At 43.5% G+C, this 15,827-nt stretch overlaps 1 protein-coding gene across 1 annotated transcript in view; it reads left to right on the top strand.

Annotated features, from left to right (window-relative positions):
* Positions 1-3,158: 3,158 nt before the first annotated feature.
* The window catches only part of dtx1 (deltex 1, E3 ubiquitin ligase), a gene marked incomplete at its 5' end in the record, with an annotated part of 103,052 nt that continues 90,383 nt past the window's right edge, over positions 3,159-15,827 (top strand). The window contains one exon of the mRNA XM_080738993.1: positions 3,159-3,420. Coding sequence (XP_080595119.1) covers positions 3,159-3,420 — 262 coding nt within the window. The remainder of the gene's footprint in view (positions 3,421-15,827) is intronic.

The raw sequence follows: 15,827 nt of genomic DNA, 5'->3' as shown, positions 1-15,827 counted from the left end.
AAGTGAAAGACACAGTTACAATACTAGACAGGCACAAAATAGCCACCTCACTTTACCTGCGCCCCAAACCAATGCGCTTAAGAAAACAGTCATGTACAGAGCCATGGCATACTGGGATGTGCTCCCCCCACATTTAATTCTATCAAGAAATACATTTGCTTTTAAAAGGAAGCTTAAGGCAGCAATAATCAAAAAGGACATTATTTTAGGTTAGGTCAGACATACCTGTTTTATTTTTCAATTCTTAATGTACATCTTATTTTCATTTTTAAGTTTTGACAAGTTTTGTCTGTAACACTGATTATGTTTTTTGGTACACCCCTGCCATGCAGAGTCCAGCATGGAAAGGCTGTTTATTATTTAATATAACACTGTATTGTATTTTATTTTATTTGTATTGTGATGTTTTATGCTTGGACCCCAGGAAGAATAGTCTCCACTACGGTGTAGACTAATGGGGATCCTTTATAAACAATAAACAATAAACAATAAACTGGCAGGTGGGAACATGACCTTCTAAATAACCTAGGACAATCTCTGGGAGGTATCATTTTAGGGCTTATATATGTTTGTATTATATGTATTAAAATGATATAAATGGCCTATAATAGCCTATATTAATTAATTTACAATGAAGTATAGCCTAATGTGGGGTGTGTGACCGTTCATTAGTGCCCTAGTCAATAACAAAAGGCCTAGACCAGTGGTTCCCAAACATTTCAGCTGGAGACCCAAAAGAGAAATTGCCCTGGACCCAAACTAGAACTATAGTGAAAACAGCAGATCTACAAGAAGCCTACAGTTGTGAGCTGGTAGATTGATATTTTCACTATACTTCTTAGACATTTGTTTTCTAATTTATGGAATGTATTTATCAATGAAATTGGGCTAGAATTGAAAAGATGAAAATCTTTTGGTGGACTATTATTTTGAAAATGTTTTGAAATAATAATAATTATACAAAATGTAGTAAACAAAAATTAAGGGCCATCGACCCAGTGCTTGGGAAACGGTGGCCTATAGAACTGGCGGTGGCCCGGAATGGATCAATACAGACATAGCAGCATATTGCATATAGCCTACTGCTACTGGCTGCCCTAGAAAATGTATGAGGCACCTGATGATGTGATCACATGCATTGCCTGCCCTCCATCAACAGCTTCGAGTTGTTTCCTACAAACAAACGCTTTCCTTTATAAAACAAAATAAAAACGAATGGTAGCTACTCAGTCTAGTCTGTCTCCTTCTCTTCACTCCAGCGACGCAACATCCTTTTAGGATTTTCTTTTCCCCTCCTCAGCATCGCGATGCGCTCTGCGCGTCTACTAGGTCTATAGCCAAGCAGGGAGGCTGAGAGGTTGTCTATGGTCAATCCGACAACAACCATACAGGTGCGAGTCTGCGTCTGCGACTGGTCTGGACCGTTGTGCCGTGCGTAATCTTGGACCAGATAGTGGCTGTGGCTGTGCACGTTTAGTTCTGGATAATAGCTGGAACATCGTGATAGACGGGGAAGAAGCAGCAGCCTACCACCACTCACACGTCCTGGAGATTGTAAATTGGGGCAGCACGCATCTTCTGTATGGAAACGTAGCGGAGTAACAAACCCGAGCAGCGAGCGAGCGTGCATGCAGTCTATGGCAAATAGAGGCTACAGTGGAAAATGTATAACGGTCGATGTCGATTTCCTGCAACAAGGCTTTATCATCAATGTCATGAGGTGATCTGAACGGAGAGGTAAGGTATTAAATACACAATATCAATGGTTTTGCGGATTTGCGAGATGCTTTAATGCTAAATGCCTTTCGAGATTTGCGCCTTTTTTTTTTGCAATAGATATTCGACTGAGACACAGACAGGCTACCTTCAGGCTACCTGGCAGATATGCCATCACAACCGTAACCTACAGGTCCGTACGTCGACAAACATAAATAGATGACTGCACACAAACAACGTGCGCGATGAATTTGCATAATACGGAGACGATTTGTGTCGATCATATCAAGGAATGATGTTTAGTGTGTTTGCTTGTAGCCTATAATCAGATGAACACCATGCAAAAATGCCATTGGCTTTGTATAATTCATTTGCATCCTTTAAAGAATTCGGTTGATATTTGCCCTCTAGAATTGGCGTGTTCTGTTTTTGTACTATGGCTATACGATTGTGTCCCCATATTAACATTTCAAAATCTATTGCTGTTGAAACAGCACACCATCATCTTTATGGCTTGTTACACTACATCTCCTACAGTAGCCTATGTAAACAGTTCCATTTACCATGAGGCACCCCCCCCCCCTTCTGAAACAGAGGTACCATAGTTGACTTAATTGATTTTCTATTCCAGGGGTCTTCAACAGGGGGTCCGGGACCCCTAGGGGGTCCTCAGAGTTACTACAGGGGGTCCACCAAATCTTTGTGTGATAGAAACCTTTTTTCCCCCTTTTTTCTATTAACCACTTGCCAAAAATAGCAGATCTACAAGCTCACAGCCTCTCGCTGTGAGCTTGTAGATTGGCTATTTTCTGCAAAGACGTGTAGAGCAGACTAGTACAGAGTGAAAGGTCAAATTCATTAAGTATTGACGGTTCAATGGTTAAATATCTGAAAACACATGAATCCAAAATACACTGATGATTGTGCTGTCAAACAATGAAACTATATGGAATTGGAAACTATGAAAAGGGTTGTGGGGGTCCCTGCTTCATCTCTCTGTCAACTAAGGGGTCCTTGGCCTGAAAACGTTTTCAGGCCCATTTTACTTATGTGTCTTCTCTTTTGCCTTCATTTATTTTCTTCTTCTTATTATTTACTTATTCAGAAACATTGCTGTGGCTTGCTGAGGAGGCTTCAGCTACACCACCTTACAACCAGCCACGGGAGGAGGAGATCGAGGCTGATTTTGGCTGATCAACGACGAGCCAAAATACCTGGAAAGTACCTGTAGAGGCAGCTTCTTCAAGAAGGAAGAGCTGCTTCCTCGACGCACCACCGCCACCGGGCCAGATGATGGAAGCCCGTCGTAGTGACTGTTGATACGAGCCGTGGATGGTTGGCTCTGCCGAGGATGCTTCGGGGTGCCTGTTGTTGACCGCCTGGGTCACAGTGCTCTTGTAGCGGACCGACACTTTGGTAACAGGCTGCGTGGTAAAGGGGAGATGGCCCGTCCGGGTTCTGGCGTTCTGGTGTCTGCCAACGGGCTGGGAGGATACCCGCCGCAGAACCTGGCCAGGGTGGTGGTCTGGGAGTGGCTGAACGAACACGGGCGATGGAGGCCCTACAGTGCCGCCGTGTGCCACCACATTGAGAACGTGCTGAAGGGAGACGCCAGGGGAACCGTGGTCCTGGGGCAGGTGGACGCCCAGCTCGCCCCGTACATCATCGACCTGCAGTCCATGCACCAGTTCCGACAGGACACAGGTAAGAACTGACGTAGAAATCCTACTTAATTTATGGACTCCATAGCGGAATTGAAACTCTCAAAGGATCAGCAAAACCTTGACTCAGAAACGATGTTAAAAGATAATAGAAAACATTTATTTACAGCACACAGTCACACACATGTACGTCCTACACCCAGACACAGACAAGACAGACTGGCTTGCTCTATGCTGATTCTCAGTTCATAATTGGCTAAGCAAAAACAATAACACATTCCTCTCAGAGCTTGTTAAAAAACCAAGAACTCCTTATCTCCTTCACATGGCCATAAAACAAATGGGCCACTGACTTGCTGCCAGCTGTGACCTTCCATCCTCTACTCCCTACCTTCTGACCTTATCTACAAATGGTTCTCAGGACTCAAACTAGCAAATGTATTAACTACTAAGCAATATACCATAATAATATAATTGCTTGATTGGTTAAATATCTGAAAACACACATTATGAATATGAATCCAAAATAATGTACACTGTTGATTGTGCTGTCAAACAATGAAACTATATCTCCCTGCTTCATCTCTCTCTCAAACTAAGGGATCCTTGGCCTGAAAACGTTGAAGACCCCTGGTTTAATGATCACAAGGACATTGATTCATTGATTGAACATAGTTAGAATAGCAATCAGCATGGCTAAAAGGACGACACAAAAACAAGTCTCTGCATGGGACTTGTTTCAATTTTGGTCCTATGTATTCAATTCATCAACATAATATAAACACATAAATACAGGTCATCAACAAATACAAATATACAGTATGTACAAAGGAGGAAAAATAAAAACGACGGCAGTGAATGACACCTCCTTTCGATGGGAATTTACATTCACCTCCTCTTGTGGTCTCCTGTTTTTTCAGGACAGTTTTGAAAGAAACCAGTGATCCATAGCCTTATAATGGATGGTGTCTGTCAGGGCATTCCACACTTTGGTGACAGAATCAGGGACGTGCTGGGCTCCTGATTCAGCCCGGGAAAAAGAGTTGTAGAGGCCCTCATTGCGTGCCATAGGGAGAGATCTCTCTCTATAGCGCTGCTGCTACTCAAAGATTTGCCATTTCAGATCATGACAAGTGACAAGCCAGTGGGCCAATTACATGAGTTATATTTCGTCGTTGTCGGGTGGGAACCTTGTATGTCCAAAACCGTTTGTTTTGTATTTATCATTTTAAAAATGATTTAAACTAGTTAAAACAGCCGATATACAAGCACACAACGCCTCGCGGTGCGAGGCGTTGTGTGCTTGTAGATCTGCTGTTTTCACTACTTTTGTGCAACAGCCTAGTATGATGAAGCAGGGCTTTGCTTTGCGAAAACATTTACAAATTTGAAACTTGGAGATACGAGGTTTTCTGCCCGACAGTGACGATTTACTTTGTTGTCCGCCCGGCCCCCAAAATGGAACGAAGGCCGACATTTTATTTGTATTTCTTTCCTAATGGCCGGCCTGGACCGGCCGGGAATGAACCGGCCGTTCGGGAGTTGTCCCACTTTTCCCAGTGGCCAGCACGTCCCTGGTGACAGAATAGTAGAATGAGAATCTTCCAATGTGCCGACATGGCCACTCAAAGATGCAACAGTGTGTAGACTTTACTGTTCAATAAACACTGCATCTCCAATTGTGTATGTTGTCACGGGTCACAGATTAGCAAGTGGTTCCCCTGCCTGTAGCATTCTATTTGCACACAGTCAAGAAATATTACGGAGTGGTTGGTTGCATTGCTTTGCACCGGGAATGAAGAGATTGTGTTTGGTAAATTGACGTCGTCGGATTGTGATAGAATTTTACGTGGGAGATGTTTCCCTTGCATTGCCTGATATACAATATACTAGGGATGGGACGATACGCGATATTATCGTTTATCGTGATAAAAAACACTCACGATAATCGTATCGTGGAGATTTAATTTATCGTGATATCGTCCTTATGCACTGGGATCAAATCACCTTTTATTTGCCGAGCTGCATATCTGGTACCACTTAAACCTTCTATAATTGGTAAAAAGGTACTTATAATATACATACTTGATACAGTCTTTTTTCACTCCCTATCAAATGTCTTTGCCAAAAAATAGCCGATCTTCAAGCTGAGCTTGTAGATCTGCTATTTTTTGGCAAATGTTCTGCCCCAGGATAATGGATTTTGATTATCGCGATAATATCGTAAATAGCGATTACATTGGTCACAAAAATCGCGATATGAAATTTTCATATCGTCCCATCCCTACAATATACACATTATTCCCCAGTGCAACCAATTACAACTGAGTAATCCACTTCATGTGACCTACACCAAACTTATGTAACCAAGGAATAAGGGAGAACAGGTCCAATCTGCCTCTGGGACTTAGAGTACGTACTGTAGATGAAGCTACAGGTTGAGCTGAGAGGCGTCGCTACAACGGCAGACAACCCTCAGAGCAGAGGACTCTGCTGCCCACAAATGAAACAGAGTGGCAGCAATTTAATCATTCTGTAGCAGCGTCTTTGTGCCGCTGCCGGAATGCAATGACCTTGCCAAAGGTCAGGACAGCCATAAGGCAGCAGTGCATTTATCACGCATAAGTGTGCTCTGCTCTGGCATGGTCTTTTATTCCTCAGTGTTTGGTAGTTATCGCATTTTATATTATTATCGTCAATCCAGTTGGATTGTTAGACCATGAGGACAGATACTGTAACTCACTCAATGGTTCACATTTAAGTTTATCATCTATGGTTTACACTGTGTGTGGATGTACCAGTTAGAGATGGGACGATATGAAAATGTCATATCACTATTATTGTGACAAAAGAAATCGCGATTTACGATATTATCGCGATAATCAAAATCCATTAACCTGGGGCGGAACATTTGCCAAAAAATAGCAGATCTACAAGCTCACAACGCGTCGCTATGCCCTAACCCTTTGGCAAAGACATTTGATAGAAAGTGAAAAAAAAGACTGTATTAAATACGTATATTACCTGTTATGTTACTGTAAGTGGTACCGGATATGCAGCTCAGCAAATAAAAAGGTGAATTGATCCCAGTGCATGATGGAGTACGATATCACAGTAAATGAAATCTCCACAATACGATTATCGTGAGTGTTTTTAATCACGATAAACGATAATATTGCATATCGTCCCATCCCTAGTACCAGTACCAGCCTTCTTTTGCGGTGTTTGAATGATGATTGGTGGGTTTCGATCGGGGCATCTGTTAAAAACCTTCTTTTTACTATTTGAACCTATTGGTAGTCAGGGCACAGGGCATGTTGTCTAGTGTGAAAAACAATGTGTTGTTTGTTACCTATATCTAGAGTGACTTTATCTGTTGGCTTTCATTCCAGACCAATAAAAGTACAGCCACATACAATAATACATGTGTAGGCTATACATCAAACATATAATTTTCCAAACTCACTCACGCTCTAACGCTCTAACGCTCATCTACGTTTATCTATTCACTCGCTTCAGCAACTGATCCCAAAGTTCACATGGTATTGGCCATTAGCATTATACCAACGCTGACGGAGCCCGAATTTCATTTCTCCCAAATTAAAGCTGTTTATTAGCGTGTTCTACTGTCTGTTGCCAGGGTTACGGTCTGTTCCTCCAGGCCATGGGATCTGGAGCCCCACACACACACACTGCTCCCTCTCTCACAGTTAGGAATGTGCATTCTCTCAGGAATGCTCTCTCTCTCTCTCTCTCTCTCTCTCTCTCTCTCTCTCTCTCTCTCTCTCTCTCTCTCTCTCTCTCTCTCTCTCTCTCTCTCTCTCTCTCTCTCTCTCTCTCTCTCTCTCTCTCTCTCTCTCTCTCTCTCTCTCTCTCTCTCTCTCTCTCTCTCTCTCTCTCTCTCTCTCTCTCTCTCTCGCGCTTTCACCAGGTGCGTTTGATGTGTGTCTCATCTTCCAACGGGTAAATAAATATACACTCCTCCATGAGCTGCTCCTTACATTATGATGCTCTCACGCACGCACCAGTTACAGTAACTTCCCCCACAACCCACACTCTGCACATATTTTGGAGCACACATCTTTGAACGGGTAAGGTCTAGTGTACTTAATTATAAAGATTCTTACCTACCTAATCTATGTACTGGTTCAGGTTCAGTTTTATTGTCACACATATCCATACAGGTACAGATACAATGAAATGCTTGTGCCAGGAGCACTCTCAGCCTTATTACACAAAGACATGGTCACAGTGACCGACAAGAGTGTGGACCCACATACCATGCACCACAAGACAAGTCCCAACAACGACAATACCATACAGTGTAACAGTGTACAGTTTAAAAATGCTTACAGTGCCCATGTTTACCTACGTTTCACTTTCATCCCCTCGTTGAGCAACCTGACTGCTCAACTGCTCTACTGTAAGTATAGATTACCCATTTGGTAACACTTTCTATGAAGCACGTCTTAATAATAATGCATTATAAACATGCTTACAATGCGTTATTATCTGCTGTATAATTAAAGTTGTAAGCACTCATACACATTCACAATTCTTTATAGCACTAATCACTAGTAAGACGCCTTAAGGGCGAGAAGCGACCGCAGAGCACGGGGAAACAAGACTTACAACAGAATAGTCAAGTGTCTGGCAATACACACACACACACACACACACACACACACACACACACACACACACACACACACACACACACACACACACACACACACACACACACACACACACACACACACACACACACACACACACACACACACACACACACAGAGAGAGAGAGAGAGAGAGAGAGCGAGGCTAGGGCTGTCTTTGACTCTGGATGTAGCAAGTGGAAGTATATGCACCCAGGCAGGGGTCGCAGCTGATTGCAATGAGTGTGGAGCAGCACAAACGAGGCAGATTGTGTGTGTGTGTGTATAATGACTTATAAGGTCAGGTTTTTTAAACAAAGCCCTTAAACAAAACGGGTATTTCTTACATTGATGCTCCTACATATTATCATGCAAGCACCAGTTACAGTTACTTTCCATCCCTCATATACTGTATGCACAGTGCACATCCCATAACCCACACACTGCACATCATTTTGGAGCTCATATCTTTGAACGGGTAAGGGCTAGTTATTATAATTACAGCAATGACCAAGAATCGATTCTGAATCGAATCGTGGGATACCCAAAGATTTGCATCCCTAGTAAGGAGTGCATAGAGTCAATAACACCCACAATAATCATATGCTGTAGTGTATTATACTATAACAGGAGTGCTTGGTATAGAAATAATAGAAAGACATGACAACCATTCCCAGAAGAACCATGTAACCCTTACAAGACATTGGAAACCTAATCCTTTATGCTCCTACATTGTTACTGTCGCTCCCACTCGCTGTTCACTGTGGAACTGTTTTATTCCGTGCGAACATCATGCGAGGCAGTGTCACAGCACGGTCATCATCACTGGAGGCCAAAGCGTGCGCACCTACCCTGTGGGGATTAACTCATTGCTGTTGCACTCCGATCCCCCCCACCACCCCGTCCCCAACCCCACCTCGACGGAGTTGATCACAGAGCTTGCATGCATGTCTGCTAGAGGTCTTCGGACCTGCCCGAGATCCGAAATTACCCGCGATCCGAACCGCCCCGAGCCGGGTAACGGGGCCGTTTTCGAGCTTTTACCGCGGGGCGGGCCGGGGCCGGGGCCGTCTGCCCCGGTTCCCCGGGTATCTCCTGTTACCCGAGTGGAGCCGAGACAGGCCGAGATTGAAGTGAAAGCGAACGCAACAACTGCACCAAATAGATAACGCCACACGATGGCACTAAAGATGCAGCATGTAATCTGTTGCATTGGTTGTGAGAACTGAGAAGTATAACTCACTCAGTCACAACAACACTGACTGTATCAGTTGGATTGTTATTATTATCAAAGATATTAACGTAACGTTTTGGTTAACGGTTTACAATGGAGTTGTCATTGCGTGTTGTCATGCTCTGCAGAGCAAAATGGACACTCAAAGCAGAAAGATATAATGAACAACACATGCGACAGAAAACGATAGCATTAGCATTCGCTAGCCAAAGAAGAAGGAATAAAAACATGGATTTATTTGTATTTACAAACTGTCCGCATTGACTTAATGGTCTGGGAAAAGATCATCTTTTGGCGAGAGGCACAGCGCCGCTGACAGCAACAGCAGCACCTTGGCGACGTTAGGTAAGAAATATGTCTGATACAACTCTTAATATAATAACGTTGGCATTCTTTCATTTCGGGGCGACAGGTTCGGGTCTCGGATCTCCCGTTCTGCTCGGGTTTCGGATCCAATTTTTCTAATAACAGGCGGGGCCGTTCGGATCGGATCCATCACGTCTCGGGGCTGATCGGGTAACGGTTCTCAAATTCCAAATGATAGACGGGGCCATATGGGTCCGGGTCCATTTCCCCCGGGTCCTTTTGGGTTCGGGTAGTTCAAATTGGACCCGTGAAGACCTCTAATGTCTGCAAACCGGGCCGGCTATGTATGAGATGAGCCAGTGAGCCGTTTGTCAGCCATTACCGCGGCGCTGGGGCCAGGCAACTGACGTTTATCGCTCCTCATTGTGCTGTTTGCCCGTGTTACCTTCCCCCTCAGCTGGGATAAAACTGTCACGGCGGGGCCTGACGAACGGTGGCCCAGACACCCACTGTCTCTCAGTGGCGTCCGTTCAGAAAAAGCTAAGGTATGGCAACATGACTGGTGTCTTGCGCGCGCGTGCAAGACACCAGTCATGTTGCCATACCTTAGCACCAGGCATGATACATTTATTTTAAGAAGTACATTCTATTTTTACTCCCCCGTTTCTACAGTTTCTTGGGCTGGATATGGCAGGAACGTGCAGCTAAACTTGGCATGTTAGTAAATGTGCCGCAATTAACAATAATGCATTGCACCTGTGCAGCTGACCTGCGGAACCTGGGAATATACCATTTTGTCAAGAGAATACAAGTGTGGAGAATATAATTATGATGCCTTGTTAAAGTGACCATTTTGTTAAATTTTGCATTTGTAGTTATTTTAATGTAATTTAACAACATAATAACCAGAACAGATAGACAAAGAGACATTCATGGATTTATATTTAAAAAGTAACTTTTATTTTCCCCCCTGGACCCAGGGTATGGCAGCTGCATACTAGGGCATTCATTTACGAATAGTGATTTTTAGTATTCGAATTATTCGACCTCAAAGTATTCGAACAGTCGAATATTTGACAGGACTGGCCAAACTGGCAAATATTAAGTAAGCAAGAGGCGGACATTGTGAAAATAGTCGATCTACATGCTCGCAGTGTGAGGCGTTGTGATCATGTATACCTGGTATTTTCACATATTTATCTGCGGAACCGAGTGCTTGTCAGGGTGGGGGTCCCCAGTTCATATACAGTATGTTTATTTTGGAGGTCACGGCCTAAAAAGGTTTGAGAACCCCTGGTATAGAGCATTAACAAATTCATCCTCCAGGGGCATTGGCAACTCATTCTTATGACTTCCTATGTAGCCAATAGGAAGCCAATTATAAACTATATATTTTTTAAAGAGAAAACAATAAAAAAAGAAAAAATAAGCGAATATTCGACTTCGGTGAACAATGTCGAATAATGACTTTGATATTCGAATATTCGAATATTCGAATATTTGGTGAATGCCCTACTGCATACCCCTGCCATACCCAATTGACGCCCCTGTGCTCCTCCTCCTCCTCCTCCTCCTCGTCTCCAAACGCAAGCAGGCCACAGCCATTCCACAACACATTGATCCGAGCTCCCGGGAAAACACCCTCTTACAGGCGACGGGGCGATGGCAGTGGATTAGGGACATCTGTTTTGCAGAGGGATGTTTGCTATTTGTAGGACAGCGGGTCCCAAACCACAGCCACTTGTCCTTCTGCGCACGTAACGGATTTGCCCCTTTTGGGAAACCCTGTTTTTTTGCCCGTGAGGCAGCAATCCTGTTCTCTGAAGCTGTGCGGTGTTGGCAAGAGCCTGGAAAGGGAGTACGCTGTGAAATCCTAAGTGTCAGTTTAACTCTGACGGTGTGCAAATGTACCACAGAGTCCCCTCCGTGTGTGTGTGTGTGTGTGTGTGTGTGTGTGTGTGTGTGTGTGTGTGTGTGTGTGTGTGTGTGTGTGTGTGTGTGTGTGTGTGTGTGTGTGTGTGTGTGCGTGCGTGTGCGCGTGTGCGTGTGTGTGTGTGTGTGTGTGTCTTTGCTATTAGAGATTAGAGATGGGACGATATAAACATTTCATACCAGTAAGACTCCCTAATCGGGAGATAGGGCAAAAATGTGTTTTTCCAAAATCTTCCTGATCCATGTTGATGACATGAGTGTAGACATGCTGTGTAGTGATTTTCGTGATTTTAGGGCAAAATCTGTAGGAGCAGTGTCCAAAAATGTGTTTTTAAAAATCGGCCTGAAGGTGGCGCTGAGATTATTGTGACAGAAGAAATCGCGATTTAGGTTATTATCGCAATAATAAAAATCCATTATCCTGAGCCGGAACATTTGCCAAAAAATATCAGATCTACAAGCTCACAACGCGTCGCCAGACTCGCCGATCTACAAGCACACAACGCCTCGCGGTGCGAGGCGTTGTGTGCTTGTAGATCGGCTGTTTTCACTAGTTTGAGTCATTTTTAAAACGAACGGTTTTGGACATACAAGGTTTTCACCCGACAACGACGATATGTTAGAGGGATGGAGAAGAGCGCTATACACACAGTAGTAGTGGTTGCTGAGGTTGTTTAGGTTCCTCTCCCTGCAGGCGTTGTACAGTAGGAGTGTTCTGTTCTCCTGTGGCTTTGGGAGGAGCTCCTCTGGGTGGGTTTGCAGGCCCCAGCGGAGCGCAGAGCGCTCTCACTAATGAGACAGCAGCTCTGGTGCAGCTCCGCCGTGCCCTCTAATTAGTGCATCATGACGACAGAAACACTACCACAGCAGGGGCCCTCTCTCTGTGGAAACACAGTCCACCTCGAAACATCTGTATTCCACTGCACCACTCAAAACACAGGCCTATAAGTAGGGATGGGACGATATGAAAATTTCAGGGGTGATAGTGCATGCACAAATCCACTCTAGCCCAGGTGCTGGACAAACGGCAATACAAGAGAAGGATAGAGTCCGCAACACTGGTAATATACTCAGCTCTGTTTCTGTTTTATATAATAAAAATAAAACAGAGCTGAGTATATTACCAGTGTTGCGGACTCTATCCTTCTCTACGATATGAAAATTTCACATCACAATAATTGTGACAAAAGAAATCTCGATTTACGATATCGCGATAATCAAAATCCATTATCCTGGGGCGGAACATTTCCCAAATAATAGCTGATCTACAAGCTCACAACGCGTCGCGTTGCAACGCAACGCGCTGTGAGCTTGTAGATCGGCTATTTTTTGGCAAAGACATTTGATAGAAAGTGGAAAAAAGATGTCAAATACGTATATTATAAGTACCTTTTACCAATTTTATGGAGGGATTAACTGGTTCCGGATATGCAGCTCGGCAAATAAAAGGTGAATTGATCCCAGTGCATGACGGAGGACGATTTCGCGATAAATTAAATCTCCACGATACGATTATCGTGAGTGTTTTTTATCACGATAAACGATAATATCGCTTATTGTCCCATCCCTACCTATAAGCTCATCTCAGTGTGTGCATTAGGGATGGGACGATAAGCGATGTTATCGTTTATCGTGATAAAAAAAACACTTGCGATAATCGCATTGTGGAGATTTAAAGGTATATTCAGTGATTGTATTTCATTCAAATAAAAATATAATAGGTACATTTTCCATTCATTCTCCTCACTAGAATGTGTGCTGACCATATAAGGACTTCCACCATGGCCCGTGTTACGAGCATAGCTAGATTCGGTTTTCAGAGATGGCCAGCCAGTCCTCGACCAATCAGGGTAGAGTATGGCCGTAGTTATGTTATGATGTTTAGTTATGATGGTTAAAATAAACATTTTGAGAACCACAGTCGCTCTGAATTAAGAACGTCTGCTAAAATGCCTAGATTGTAAACTACTGAACTCATAAAATACCACAGTCTCATAGTAAATCAGTATCATACATATCCTGAAGCTGGAGACGTAGGCCTACCGATATTCAGTGATTGGGTCTAATGATCAAAATGAGAACATTATAATGGTGTAAAAAATCTATAAAAATGATATTGTTAATCGCGATTTCTTTGGCCACAATAATCGTCATGTGACATTTTCATATCGTCCCACCCCTAGTGTGCATAACGTGTATTGTGTGTGTGTGTGTGTGTGTGTGTGTGTGTGTGTGTGTGTGTGTGTGTGTGTGTGTGTGTGTGTGCGTGTGTGCGCACCGTGCAGGGGCGGGTATTTGCTCTACGCAGATTACGCAACTGCGTAGAGCCCCTAGGCAGAGGGGGCCCCCTGATGGGCTCATTATTCTGAGCATTTAGGGAAAAAGTAAGTCTCTAGCCCATTCCTATCAAAAGTTATGATTTTTTTTTAAATTGACCAACTGCTCACTGGAGTCAATAGATTTCACACAGAGACCAGCTGGTGACAATTGAGTTGATTGATTGGAATGTTAAGTGATCAGCTCTCTCTCTTGTCTCTCTATGAATTTCCTGTACATACGTGCAATATCCAAACTGTACTCAAAGATTACACATATTAGGCTTGAAAATTAATGTTAAGAAAATAAATTATTTTATCTAAATTTTGAAAAATAATAATTAAAAAAATATATATTGTCCTGCATCAAATATGCCCTGTATAAAAATATACATATAGTCCTACTCTATATACCTTTGATTACCTTACTTACCTTACTGTACTCTTCTTAAATTAATCAAATAGATCCAAAATGATTGTGGTTAGGTATTTAAAACCAACCATAATGACAACAAATAGGCTTCCTCCTGCGCTTTGCGTGCGCGCATACTGTTTTTCACGCATACCTATTTTTCACGCACGCTCATGGGGGGGCCTCTTTTACTACCTTTGTGGGGAGCCCCCAGTTTATAAAAACCGCCCCTGTGCGCACGGCCGCGCGCTCGCGCGCCTACGTATATCCAGCTACAGGCGAGGGAGAGGATTGGCGCCTGGCCAGGGAGGATCGATCCATTCCCCTCCCCCATGGGGGTGTTTGAGCCTCTAAACACTGCTGTGGGCTGATCCCCTTTCACTCTGCCCACTGCCGGAGCAAAACAAACGGGCTTATCAGCCATCTCCATCATACATCAACACTCACACCCTGTCTGGTGGATTTCACACGGCAGCCCAGAGCTTCCGCTGTCCTGTTCCTTCACTGTTTACCTCCTCTATCATTATGTCCTGGTGATGGAGAGCTTCCATGTTTCCTGAAAGGCTGGTATAACGCCACGGATGCACACAAACATCCCTACGGTAGATAATATTGATTCTCAACCTTTTTTAATTTCAAGGACCCCCGGGCCATTTTAACGCTGACAAATGGGACCCTTTACCGGTGTTGCAAAGTAACTAAGTATATTTACTTCGGTACTGTACCAGAGATTACACATATTTATCGATAGACCAGTGTAGCTATATGGAAAGGAAAAGTAATTAAACCCCTCATTCTTAAAAATGCTAAATACAATGCACAAGTAGGTAGTATTGATACAATCGATTCTTTGCACTGCCGATTCGATACGATACAAAATAAAACGATACGGTTCGATTTTAGCTTCTTTCATTTCGATATACTTCGATTTTTTTGTTAAAAACGATATTTCGATACAGTTACTATATCGTTACACCCCTAATCACTGGCCAGATGGCCAAGACATGGCGCGAGGTCGCTTTTCGCCCTTCCGCGTCTTACTGGTAGATAATGCGTGCACATGATTCTGAGCATCAACGCTGCATGGAAGTCTAGAGACTGAAAACAACAACAACATACATAACAGTGTCATATACTACTGTATTTAGCAATCAAGTAAAACAGAACAACACAGAGCTGAGTAGAGTAGAGTTGACTGGACCAGTGGTTCTCAAAGTGGGGTCTGGGGACCCCCCAGGGGTCCTTGAAGGGGTTTGTCAGGCACAGAGTTGGTTGGTGAGAGAGACACAGGGAGAAGAACCAATGAGGTCAACACTACAGCAGTAATTCACCCAGAAAATGACTTATTCTCTATCAATTACACACCCCATAAAGCCTAGCCTGGGACGGATCTTTGTTAAGCGAGTCAGAAGAAAAAGGACGAATGTAGCAATCAGACTGGCTACATTAACACTTCCGGTGCCAATTACGTCCAGGAACGTGATAGGAATTACGGCGGTGCAGCGCCAAGGCCTCATATACAAATACATATCTGTCTGGCCAAAACCTCCTAACTCTAAAATGTTCATTTTCGGAGAAAATGAGCTCAAGTGGAGT

This window comes from Nannobrachium achirus, assembly GCF_963921795.1.
Source record: "Nannobrachium achirus genome assembly, chromosome: 12".
Lineage (NCBI taxonomy): Eukaryota > Metazoa > Chordata > Actinopteri > Myctophiformes > Myctophidae > Nannobrachium > Nannobrachium achirus.
The sequence above is the reverse complement of the archived record's forward strand: the minus strand, read 5'-3'. Positions and strand labels throughout refer to the sequence as shown.